The sequence below is a fragment of the Parambassis ranga genome, chromosome 22 (assembly GCF_900634625.1).
Source record: "Parambassis ranga chromosome 22, fParRan2.1, whole genome shotgun sequence".
Lineage (NCBI taxonomy): Eukaryota > Metazoa > Chordata > Actinopteri > Ambassidae > Parambassis > Parambassis ranga.
Genome location: NC_041042.1, coordinates 10,789,679 through 10,802,579, shown reverse-complemented (window position 1 = coordinate 10,802,579; position 12,901 = coordinate 10,789,679). Strand labels below are relative to the sequence as shown.

At 41.5% G+C, this 12,901-nt stretch overlaps 1 protein-coding gene across 9 annotated transcripts in view; it reads right to left on the bottom strand.

The window, feature by feature from the left end:
- Positions 1–12,901, bottom strand: part of kiaa1109 (KIAA1109 ortholog) — a 52,738-nt gene that overhangs the window by 25,087 nt on the left and 14,750 nt on the right. For 8 of the 9 annotated variants that reach the window (XM_028394919.1, XM_028394924.1, XM_028394922.1 and 5 more), the window contains exons 29-51: positions 11,650–11,923; positions 11,387–11,524; positions 11,182–11,252; positions 10,863–11,036; positions 10,252–10,372; positions 9,936–10,085; positions 9,349–9,476; positions 8,904–9,106; positions 8,549–8,749; positions 8,230–8,441; positions 7,701–7,852; positions 7,033–7,183; positions 6,768–6,920; positions 6,322–6,562; positions 5,931–6,079; positions 5,139–5,373; positions 4,559–4,720; positions 3,271–3,455; positions 2,745–2,920; positions 2,042–2,624; positions 1,215–1,413; positions 777–1,034; positions 606–699 (exon numbers count right to left, since the gene is read on the bottom strand). In XM_028394919.1, coding sequence (XP_028250720.1) covers positions 606–699; positions 777–1,034; positions 1,215–1,413; positions 2,042–2,624; positions 2,745–2,920; positions 3,271–3,455; positions 4,559–4,720; positions 5,139–5,373; positions 5,931–6,079; positions 6,322–6,562; positions 6,768–6,920; positions 7,033–7,183; positions 7,701–7,852; positions 8,230–8,441; positions 8,549–8,749; positions 8,904–9,106; positions 9,349–9,476; positions 9,936–10,085; positions 10,252–10,372; positions 10,863–11,036; positions 11,182–11,252; positions 11,387–11,524; positions 11,650–11,923 — 4,410 coding nt within the window. The remainder of the gene's footprint in view (positions 1–605; positions 700–776; positions 1,035–1,214; positions 1,414–2,041; positions 2,625–2,744; positions 2,921–3,270; positions 3,456–4,558; positions 4,721–5,138; positions 5,374–5,930; positions 6,080–6,321; positions 6,563–6,767; positions 6,921–7,032; positions 7,184–7,700; positions 7,853–8,229; positions 8,442–8,548; positions 8,750–8,903; positions 9,107–9,348; positions 9,477–9,935; positions 10,086–10,251; positions 10,373–10,862; positions 11,037–11,181; positions 11,253–11,386; positions 11,525–11,649; positions 11,924–12,901) is intronic. The other variant, XM_028394920.1, reaches the window with a different exon arrangement.

Genomic DNA, 12,901 nt, shown 5'->3' with positions numbered 1-12,901 from the left:
AAGGTTAATTAAATGATTAAATTGCAGTTAGTTTTTCGTTTGTGTTGGAAACTTGTCTTCAAAGCAAAAAACAAATATAGTAGCCACATCTACTATTAAATTACATTAGCGTTAACTAAAGCTATATATTCACAGTAGTAAGCAGCAATATATTTAAATAATAAAATAAAACAAAATGCATGACTGCAAGGCTTGTGACCTGATAAGTGGAGTGATATACTGAGGAGTTTGTTGGAAATAAAAAGAAAAACTGATTGTAACATTGCCAAGCTGGAAAGAAATCTGTGATTGGCTGGTGATTGTAGAAAACCTACATCCACTTTCAATAGGTTTTTATGGAGGCTTGCCCATTTAACGGTCAAGGAAGGATATAATACCACAGCTTCAAAATTCATTGCAAAGGAATGTAAAGAATTGTGATCAAATAGCTAGAAAGACAGTAATTCATTATGATGTGCAAAAAAGGGTTCTATCAACACACCATTATCCAGAGATCAATACAATTAAAGATGTTAGCATAAATCGTTTACTCTTAGGCCCTCAAATGTTCTCTGAAACAAGTGCTACACATGTAATTGTCTGGCTGAAGGAGAAATTGTACTTACTGTATGTCAGGTGTTATTCCTTCCAGCAGTACAATGTTTACCCCTCCAATGTGAGCTGATGCACAAGTCTCTGTCATCTTCTGGTGCAGGATATCTGTGGACATATGCGCATTAAAGGTTTGTCCTAAATACCACATTTTACTACAATCACAACAAAGATGATTGTTATACCTTTCATCTTCTCTTTCAGGGTGAAACTTCCGTGGATCTTCTTCAGCTCTGCCTCCATGGTCAGCCCACCTATGTCTGCCTCCAGGTGTGTGCGGTTTACCATGCCGATGCCGAACACTATGAGTGTAACATGTTGGGGCTCCGAGCTCACCAAGCTGCGCCTCCTCCCACCTGGTGGCTTATTGGGTGTGGTGGGGTCCTGCTGCTCATTCTCAAAGATCACCTTACAAAGTGGTTCTGATGGGCGCCGTCCACTTTCTGCAGAAAAGATGGAGACAAGGAAATATATGTTCTTTTGTTTCTGTAAAGATGAGACATTATTTGTGGTGAAGAAAAATAGTGCCTTGCTCTCTAACTGACTGACCAAAATACAGTTTGTAAAGAAAAAGAAAAGAAAAAAAATTGGTAACTAAATGAGTGCTGGAAGCCGATTTCAACCTGAAAGGCAGTTCTCTGGGGAGCTTTTCTCCAGGATGCCAGTGGGATCAGAGATGAGGGAATAGAAGTTGAGCAGCTTGTACATGTTCTGCCAACATTCTGCGGATGGCTCGCTCTGCTCTGACACTGTGATGGAGTCTGAGTCGTCCATCTGGATCGCCATGTGGTCGGCCACGTCACGGGAGCCCTTCCTTGACACCTGAAGACGATGCACAATATTCCAATTTATGAAACAAACATAAATGTCAGAATATGCATCATGGGGCGAAAGGGTAAATAAACAGCCATGCTGGCTTATTCTGGTTTTCTGTTTTTTTATTTCCCTGCTGTTTACTGTAACAGTATAGTTATGAGGCTGTAAGCTGTCACGACATTTACAGTTAATGAAATCTCTACACTGAAAACAGAAACCTGCGAAATTGGTACACAGGAAGGTAACTGAGTCATTTCAGCAGACAGAGGCTCCTCAGAGAGCCTCTCATGAGATACTATCACACATTTTTTACTCTAATAAAAATCTTTTTTTTTTTTTCTCAAAAAGTGCTACGCTTGTTTGAGATTGCTGCGGATGGTTCCACCATTGAGGCAGAATAATATCCCTCCAAATGAAAAAGCTTTTGGTAATGGTGCTTGGCTCCTATATGTTTTTATTATCTACTGGCACCCTCTAGAGTTTTGCAGAGAAAATGTCGGCCTCTGATTTCTGTCAGTTTAGTGATAAAGCCGAATGTTCTGAACAGGCCATTAATGTATATGGAGCTTGAAATTAGCATGTTTACATTAAATCTTTTATTGAAAATGCTAAATGCAATATATTAAGCTGCTACCTTAGAGGTGCGCCGCTCTGAACGTCCCAGGGAGGTCCGTCCTCGAGGCTCCCTTCGTCCCAGTGTGTCCATGCCTGATGGCGGTCCATTAGGGGGCAAACCTCCAGCAACCCCTGTTCCTCCTCCCCCTCCCCCTACACCTCTCTTGCTCTTAAGGGTTTGCGTTCCACTGCGGCCGGCCCCATTCAGGCTTCCACGGGAGCTGCGGCTAAAGTCCGAGGACCTAAAGTGGCGGTATGGACGGGCCTTGAAGGTGGGCGTCGGGGAGGCTGAACCAGCAGTGTAACGGCTCAACTTGATGTCAGTCTGTGTGGCCTTGATGTCGTCAATCATGGTGCTGAACTGGTGAATGAGACGCACAAGGGCCATGTCGACACGCTGGCTGATAGCCTGGCAGGCTGTCGTGAAATCACAATGGAATGTGTTGTAGTGGCGACGGTTGAGATCATGGAAGGAGAGCGGGGCTGCTGTGGGACCCTGTGGAGCACTGGTTGACTTCTCCATTACAACTGCATTCACACTGAAGGTCTCAATCAGGAGTGCTGGCTTAAACTCAAGAGGAGGGAGGTTCACCATACCTTGCCTGTGCACAGAGAGGAGACAAAGTATTATGGATGTATTAAACAGACCTTTTCTACATTTACACCACACTTTGACACAAAAGCATGATATGATGTGACATGATGTTTCTGGATTGTTTTACCTCTTGGATCGCTTGTTTTTGCGCTCTTTGGATGTGTCAGAGTCAACAATGTCTGCTCTGAGACACTCTAGGTTGCCAGAAAAAGACAGGTGCTCTCCAAAATACATCTTGTAACTAAGAGGAGTGGTATCTTGGGCCTGGATGCCTGTGTAGCTCAGCAAAGGCTTAAAAACAACCTGAGGGGATGAAAACAAATCATCAAGACACGAAATGGAAGAGGATTTTGGAGATGATGAAGTATGAGCCTTGCAGGCAACACTTCTGAGTTCTACATAAGAGCTAAAGATAAAATGCTGAGGTAAGACAAAAACTATTCTGAGGTACAAGAAAGTCGAACTTTTAAGACTTTTTCCCTGTTTAGAAAGAGATTGCATTGTTTTTAATAAGCAAACTAAATTAAAAACTAATCCTAAAGCTATTGTGTCCTCTAATGTATATCAGATATCATGTTAAGGTCTAAACACAGAGCACTATAATAATAATGCAACACATGACAAAGAAATGCATTTGGATGCATTGACATCACCTGAGCGTCAGCTAACTGAACAGCTGCAGGACACTGGTTGCCCTCTTCAATGTCAGCCATGTCGTCTTGGCTTGTGCTGTGCTGGGAATGCTGGGAGTGGGTCCCATCCAGGGTGTTTTGGTCGCTGGACAACACTGTGTTGAAGTCTGACGCTGAGGGGATGGTGGGCAGGTTGCACGTCCCACCTGAAGATGTGGAAGACAAGGATAACGTGGTGTAACAAAACTTATGTGCATGTTGCTTCTGCTTTCTTTCAAGAGTGTTTTAATTGAAGAGTATAGTTATGTATGAGCATCTATGACTGTGCAGCATGCTGTATGGAGCTCACACCTGGCTGAGCAGAAAATGACAAAGTTTATAGTCTTAGGCACAAATCCAGCGATTATCAATGTACAGAAACAATGTACCCACACATGCTCTGCACCATTCTGAAGGTAAGATAAATTTTTTTTTCAGTGATCTGCGTGGTTGCTTCCAAATACTACAACTACTGTTGTTGAGAGAATGACACAAATCCAGGGTGCAGCTATAACTTGGAAGATGAGTAGTGTGGGAGTACAGAAAACAAAGGGAGGGGAAAGAGTTACACTGTGGGATAAGCGGAATTTCATGTTGCTAAATTCACACACTCTGGTTCTCACAGTGTGTTTGGCTGGAAGGAATCAGCGAGGAAACAACATGATTTGTCACTTCATAACAATAGCACAGCTACACACTTGTAGCCTACAAGGAAATCCAGGGAGTCTAATAAACTAGACTCCAATAACAACAAACATCCCTTGACTTCTTCGTAATGCCATGTGAGCTACTGTATTTAATTGTGACTAATCTTAAATTTGGTAATTAGATAGATTATAGACACTACTCTGTATGATTAAATACAAACCAACAACATACCTACATTCAAAGGGTTTTTGTAAATCTACAAGACTAGCAAAACAAACAGGGTCACAATCAGCTGGTGGATAGCTACTTAGTTCACAAACTCCATCAACACAACACTAAGCAAATATCCCTGACCTCCTTCTGGACTGTTAAGTGGCAGTGGTTGGTACTGGTAGTGGTTGACAAAAGAATCCGGAGAGTCTAGTAGAACAACATCACATGGATATTTAACTCAACATCGGCAGCTGTTATAGCTACTTTTTTCAGAGAAAAGCGGTGTAGTTAATGATGAGGATTATTCCATCAAAGTCTTTGATTATGTTATATTATTTTTTCACATTAGTTCCAAGAGATGAGAAGAGTTCAGTTTTGATTAAGTACCCAATGAGCAGTGGTGTCTCACCTGTCTGCAGGCTGTTGTGCTGAGAGCGGTTGACTGGGGAATCCTGGACTCCGGCTACAGTCCTGTTGCCCACAGCATTAGACATCCAGTTGTAAAAACTGACAGAGGAGGGCTCTGATAGCAGTGGGTGCTCTGTCAGCATGTCTGTACCTAAGCTGTTTCCTGAGTACCAGAAGAAAGAGATTGAGAGCATATTGCATCATGGAACAGACTACAAAATGGGCAGAGAGCGACTGACTGCCACCCAAAGATAATATATTTTGCATTGTAGGAACACAAATGTGGACATAACCACTCACAGTGTACTTTTGATTTAGATTTTATTAATTATACTCTTATATTTTAATGTAACCCTTTAACCTCTGGCAATAGTTGCATGTGTGCACAGTAGTAGTAGTGGTCAGTAGTGGCTGATGAGAGACCATACTGTGGTTTACTATTCACATAATAAACTGCAGAGGTCAGTGTTGGAACAGAAATGATACTGTTATTATGCTGTGATAAAAAAATCTATTACAACATGATCACTGGTTACTTGATTCACATACTTCAGTTAGCACTACTGGTCTGGTGTGAGTACCTGTGCGAGTGAGGGAGCTGCTCTTGGCAGCGGCGGCAGCGGCAGACGGTTCATTCCTCTGAGGCGTTCCCTCCAGCAAGTTGTGCAGGCTCCGAAAGCTGCCTGTCAGATTGCTCAGGAGGCTCTCCTTCCTGGGGCTGTCCTTGGCCAGCAGGCCTGCACGGCTCACATGTGCGGGTGAGTCAGCTGCCGTGTCACCGCTGGTGTAGCTCAGCGACTGGTAGGGATGGGAGCCCTGGATATGACAATGGACAGATTGCTGAGAGGAGTTTGTGCTCACACGATATCACCTTTCACAAGCTCCTGGTGGCTTTTTCATTTTAATGACAGGTGGGGATAAATTGTGCCTGGCAACACTTGAACCTAAAGTTGAGGTAATACTTTAAGGACAAAAGAGCTGAGTTGGCTCAACATGACCAGAGATGGTATAAACACATCACACTTTAATTTTGTAGAGAGGAAAATGTCATCTAACCACTCAGCATAAGCTGTAATCCCTACTGCCTTTCCAAAACTGGAATCAGCTTCACATCACAGTCAGTCTGCTCTGAAGTGTCATAACATTCACTTTTGCAGTGAGTGATTTTAAGGCTGTAACCTTGGTCTATAATATGAACACCCATCACTATCCTCCTTTGGGTAATAAAACAAACCTTTACAAACAAACCCTGATCCCTAGTATAAACACATTTTACCATGAGGACACATTACATCTGTAAAGTTATAGAAATGTTATGCTATTTTTTTAGGCTAAACTGAGAGAAGTCTAAAGACTAAATGTCAAACTTGTACCTTTATTCTGAGTGCTGACTCGCTGTGTGTATGGGACTTGGAAAGCTTCCTCATGATCTCCACTCCACTGACAGGACCAGAGTTGGCTTCCTTCGGTGGGGGGCGGCTGCATGCTCCCTCCAGCAACATCGTGTGTTCACTCACTGTGGCTTCACAATAATAACATAAAATTAAATAAAACTCCCAAGTAAACCTGAATAATAACATACATCAAAAAGTTAATCTGAGCGTTCATTGCTGCATCTAATACTCTTCTCAAACAAGTGACAGCAGGTTGTGTATTTCTATGCAAACACTGAAGAAGTAAAGGTTAAGGATTTTACAGTCCATCTGTGGCAACAGATGGGTGACTCACAATAATATTAGAACACTAAAGGCTGCAAGTTCCCACCTGCGTCAAATTCAAATTCAGCTCCATCAGCACTGGTGTCACTCTGCAGGGCAGCGCCGTTGTCCAGGCCCAGGATTGTGTCTCCCATGTTCTGCTGAGGCTCTTTGGGTTTAGTCAGCTGATTAGGCCTCATCAGGCCAATGGCCTTAAACCCCTGAGTTACCACAATGAATTTCATCCATTGTCTGGCCAAAGCTACCAGACCTTTTTTTAGAGTCACTAAGGCTGGGACCCCATCATTCTGTGATGAAATGAGAAGAAGACAGAGCTGAATTATGCATCAGTGTAACTGTGATAAAATAATCCAAATAGTGAAGAGGAGCCAGGAGCACTAAAGATTGATAGAGTTTTCAAGACCTTGTAACTTTTTATTTTATTACCATTTTAACTACACATAGGCTTAGAGCTACAGGAGAGGACAGTAGAGTGTCAGGGGGCTCACTAACCATTGTAGCTTCCTCTATGACAGAGTAGTCAGCTTGTTGCAGATAACGGTGCAGGATATTACAAAGCATACAGGAGGGATTCTCATGCAGGTAGCGGGCTCGTTTAGTCACACGGTTGTACTTGCTCCGGATTGGAATATGGATGCTCTTTTTCTGTATGAAAACAACAAAACGAAAATGCTTTCAACAATTCAACCCTGAAGATACTTTCACCCTACATTATCACAAGGTATTCAGTATCCACATACATACAGTATATGCTTACCTCAAGAGCTTCTGTCATGATGCAGCCCATAACAGCACACACACGCAATGTACCCTCCATGTCCAGTTTGCGAAGAGAAGATTTGAGCTGATCAATAGGAACCAACCAGGCTCCTATTGCAGGCGTAGCTGTGCTGAGGAGATTCAACTGCCTATACAAACAACAAAGTCACAGAATCTTTCATCAGCCTAATAATTTCTGACAAGTATATCCTAAAACAATTTCACAAAAACAATTTCCCAATCAATAAAGTGTATCTATCTATCTCTTTATCTATATCTATTCAAACACAGTACAACCATCTTTGTTTTGCATAGCTATTAATGAAAGTTGTAATGTATAAATGATCAGCACTCCGAGAAAATGTAAGAACGGAGTTCATTTATAATAAAACCCTAAACTCAGAATGTACCTGCCAAATTGATTAGTTTGTGGATTTGACCGTGGTCAAGGGTATGCAAGACAAGATTTTCAGAAAAGCCCTCCAGCAGATACAGTGGAGTACACTGTACACCACTGTCCACACCACCCACATCACTACAACACTGACACTAAAAAGAAATGACTTTCAAGCATATTGTGCAACAGCCATAAATATGTTAAAGCATGGCTGGTAATATTTTAATATACTATAATAATAGAGTTTTAAGTAGCCAGTCCTGTCATACCTTGAGATAGCCTGTGAAGGTGAGCGCACATTAGTGGGAGCAGCAAAACTGAACCAAATCTCTCTTATGGTTAGCTTCATGCTGCTGGAGTCAGGTGGTGGGGGCATGAGGGGAAGGTCTTTCTTCAGGTCATCGGACTCAACCCCTTCGTCCTACAGAGCAGAAGAGAACAGGATTTAACAGGGTACTGAAGCTCTGGAAGAGATTTACTGCTGTCCTTTGAGACTGGAAATGCAACAGATTATGGTCGGCCTAATTATAGCCTTTACTTCCCATCATAACTCACAGATCGAAGTAGAGTGCAACTACTTTGTTGACTAATCCCCTCCATCTTATTAAGATCATGTAAAATTGTATGTTTTCTTTCAAATAATTGAAATTTGTATACACACTTTACAGCATCAAGTAAACTATCAATGCTCTCTTGCCCCTCTGCAAGAAATACGGCACAGGACAAGTGAAGATTTTTGGTTAGTACAGATATTTTTGGTAACTAATTGTTATGAGCAGCCTACAACAACCTCCTCACCTGGTCATCTGACTCTGAGTGCTCATTCACATCAGAGGCAGGGCTGACAGCATCATGTGGCAGGTTTTCATCAGACACATCAGTGCTGTACCCACTTCCTGTCTGAGAACCTGTTGAGCCATTCGACTTAGACATCCCTGTCTTCCCACCAACATCTGAATGCCCCATCACGCCAAATGCATTGTAAAGAATGGCTCCTGACTGACGGCCCCCTGTAACAAAATGTGAAAAACATTGCACATTGTTACAAAAAAGTCTGCATTCTCGTCTCATTTTTTTTAAATCTAATACTGCCACCCAAAGAGTTTTATTGCATTACCTTTGACTGTGAGGTTTTCAATGCCACATTCAAACATTATCCAGCCCCACTTCTCAAGTGTTGTGGCAGAGCGTCCCAAATCACTTGCTGTGGCCTGGGCGTCAGTTTCATCTACCATTGAAAATTCCTCCATCTCCTCAAGGCCAAAAAGTACTTTGGACTTCTCAAAAGGAATTGCTGTGATTGCACATGTGCCAATGTCTACAGAAGATAAAATTTAAAAAAATTTTTACATTTCCTCCATTTTATAATAAGTACACATACAAGAATTTGCACAACTGATACATATATTAACAAAGAAGTTGTAGTTTTTAGACTTAAAAAGTCAATATTATCCATCATTCTCCTAAACAACCTGTGGAGTCCAGGCCTCGAAGCTGGCTGTGTATGCGGTGGATGTTGAGCCTTGCAGCAATCTCTTTGCCTTTCTCAATGCCGGCATTGGAGCGCAGCGAACCAGAAGACTGAGGTTGCATCTTAGTGGCTGACGCATACTTCTCCAACATGACAGATGGTCTGCCATGTTCTGTAGTGTTGGGAGTCTCCTCCACAATACCCCTGAAAAGCACAAAAACATTTTTTTGGTTCACGTTAGTAATAATTGCATATTACATGTTGTTACTAAGAACAGATTTTGGTTCATTAAACTTAAGGATGAAAATTGAAATCTGTCTCAAAATCTCACTAGATACAATCTGAGTAATTTACACTGGAAAAAGTTCACGGAAAAACCTTGCTACTATAAACCATTGCCACCTTATATTCACACACAATGACATGATAGGTAGTGAAGCAATTACCTGTTCATCCTGAACTGGGTGGCTATCCTGTCGAAACACAGCGCCACTAGAGACACATGTGTGACACATTTATTGGAGCAAGACGGTGACCCCTCCTCCACAGAGGCTTGCAGGAGGCAAAGGTTCACCTGAAAGTAAAAGAAAACATAATTAAAACACATCTAAACTAAACTGCAGTGCTGCAAATTCTGGTTAGAAAAGAACTAAAATTACCTTAAAAAGACAAGGTTATTGTGCCACAAGGATGAAGTGGACAATCAAAACCATTTAAGTCTACTGAGCACTCTATACCCAAACTAAAGACCTTCAAGTTAAGAATTTGTCCTCACAGAAAAGGAAAAAAGTTTAATCTAAATGACCATGATGTTACAGGATACAGTTCAAAAGGCTTAAAAATCAAATGGCTTAATAAGCGAACCACTGTTTTTTTCCTACACAAATGTGGAAGGATTGTATGTTCACTGTATAAATGTAGACTGATCTACAGCAATGCTCATGATTCTGTCCTTGCTCTTGAACCTCTTGTGGTCAGGGCACATTTTGAAGAATGCTGTTGGCCTCTCATTATTCTGGGTCATGGGTCTCACCTTGGGGATGGAGACGTTGGCTTGGAGGCCCTTGATTTTCACATTATCTGGTTTGACAGACAGGTCCGTCTGGCCATGGGAAATGTTGAGGGAGCCAGGGGTTGTGCCCTCTGTCTTGGACAGTTTGTGCTCCTGCTTGCCTGTTTGGCTCTATGTGGGTCCAGACCAAAAGCAGCAGTGTATCAGTTACTGGGCAATAAATTCTGCTTCAATTCACTTTTTAATTAAGAATCATCTCATAATCAACATTTAGATAAGAATTATCTGCACAACAGGGTGCTGCACGCCGCTTTACTTTGTGAGTTTTTGTACTTACAGACTCAGCGACTGTGGATTTGCTGATCAGATAAGCTTCACTGAGGACCTTCCCGTGCAGGTCATCCAGAATGGCAGCTGGGTGTCGAATGCTTGCAAAGTGAACCATGGACTCAATGTACCTGTAACATACCAAATACACAATATTTTTTGAGTAGCTTGTAGTTTGTAACATCTGCACAACACAAACTGTAAAAACTTGATTAGAACTGATAAAAAAAACAACCATGTATAACCAAATTTACTGGGTGCTTACTTGAAAATTGGGCATTTTTTTTACACTTAAGCTACAGTATTGGTTTCGAAACTGCACTAGCCAAGCGATCAATGCTTGTGAGAAGGCCGTTAACTCAGCACCATTAGCCTTTGGCAAACTAAAGATTCCTTATAGGACAATGAAAAATGAGATAAGTCTCTGAGCTCTGTCAGCAGAATTTTAGATCCAAGATGCAGTGTGCATAAGGATTAAATTGGCTTAGGTCAAATCTTTTCCTCAGGCTAAAAATAAACCTAAACTAAGAGAGTGCTGGGTGGGGAAGGCTTTGTTTTTCAAACAGGCATTAAAAGCAAATCTGGGTAGATGCAGCCAATCAGTACTAAACTCCAGCCTACCTATCTAGGGATTCAGCCACAAGAGGTGTGAGCACCACATTGATGGCCCCCTTCACTTCAACAATGGCAGTGGTTCTGGTCTGAGCCAGGGGCTGCTCCAAAGTCCAGTCATCTGTTGTTGTGTCCTCATCAGTGTTCTCCATGGCCCGCTTGTCCAGAGGGGTATACGGTGTACTATGAAACAAAGAGAGAATCATATCTAGGATTACACACACCAGAGGGCATACTACATAGCGAGTACAAGCACGGATTGTATTAAAACATCTGCGTGCAGTTTTTTTTAGAAAGCTTACAAGGTGAGAAAATGTGCCTTGATTACCTGTTGTTCTCACCCATCAGCTGAACTCCTCTGTCTAATAAAGAGCTGGCTGAGAGACCCTGCTTTATCACCTGAAATGTAAAACAGGGTTTATCAGGTAAATATTAATAATACTTAAGCAATATCATTATTATATCATACTAGTAACACTGTGTGTGGACTGAGACAATAGTTTGTCTATACACAGATAAATAATGTTGTATACCTTAAAGCTGGGAACAGAGAGTTGGTCGAAAGAGGCAGAGCTTTCTTCACTTGTGGGTGTGTCCAGATCAAGTGGGCGATGCAGAGAAGACTTGGAGGTCCTTTTATTGGTGGGCTGCTTGACAGACCAATTTGAAACCTGACAGGTAAAGTAAAAAGTCACCAAAGTGCAAAAAAATAAAATAAAATAACAGGCAAAATAGAGCCATCATTTTTTTGTTTTGACAGGACTAGCACACAGGCATCTGAAACAAAAGAAATTACCTGGTAGTGGGCCAGGTAGTTCTGGTAGCATGCCATGACATGAGGCTGTCGAGTCACAGGACCTGGTTCAGCTGTTTTTTCTGCCTCCACTGAGCTCTCCTCTTCCATGGCCAGGGCTGAGACAAACGAGGCCTGGGATGTATGGCTGGGTAAGGGCTGAGGTGGCAGTGGGGGTAGAATCGGAGGCAGTGGTAAAGGACGGGGCTCTGTGATTAGCTCCCCATTGAGTACGTAGGTAAGGGGACCCTCAACACTGTGGTAAATGGAGCTCCGGCTGAGAAAAATAAAAGAAAGATTAAAACTAATTTGTCAATTACAGCAAAAATATTCTCCAACTATCTGTACATTTTTTGGTGGAAAAAAGTCCTATGCTGTCCATCATAATACACAATGTTAAAGATGTCTATATAGTTTCTACAGGCTGTTACAAGTTAAAAGTGTTTATAATACTGAATTGATGACGTGTTTTTGTGGTGGCTGTATCAATCAAAAAGTGTGACGGAATCAATGTGAAAACAATTTTTGGCAATAGCAAAATGACAAGGCGGCTTCAGAACAAGAGCAAAATCCAATTTGCAAAACATACCAACAGTAAGTGGCTGCCCATGGATCAAACAACTCATTTGCTACAACTCCTCCACATCACATCCATCCAAGAAAGCATGATCGAAACAAAGTAATAAATGAAAACTGCAACGTGTTTAGCTTTAGGCCAAGTTGCTTTACATAATGAAATTCATAACCTGTTGGCTATTAAATACAAAGTGACACAGTTAATGTATTCCTGCATATTCCATCAATACATTTTACAATCGTTGCAAAGTTATTTGAAGCTGTTATTCACTGCAGACTTTTCACTGTAAACCCCCATGTTTTCCAATTACAATCTGTGTTAAAAGTAATTATTGTTGTCACATCTCTAATACATCAGTTGCCTATTTCCAAAAAGGGAAAAACATTCAGATACTTTCTGTTGCTGTATTTAAGCATAGTTTAAATATAGAGCACACATTTTTGTAAAATGGGAACTGAAAATTTGACAACACTTAAAAAATAGCTCTTTAGCATTATTTATAAGGAGTAGCTTTGGCAAGGTCGATCTTTGCAGGTCATTAATTCATGTGCTCTTACAGACAAGGGATGAGAGGGTCTTTGATGTTACTGTGAGCTGTCCTGAATCTACCCTCACTGCATCCTCAGCCTTAACCTTGTCCTTGATCTAACCAACTAATCTCCTCTCAAAATATCAAAC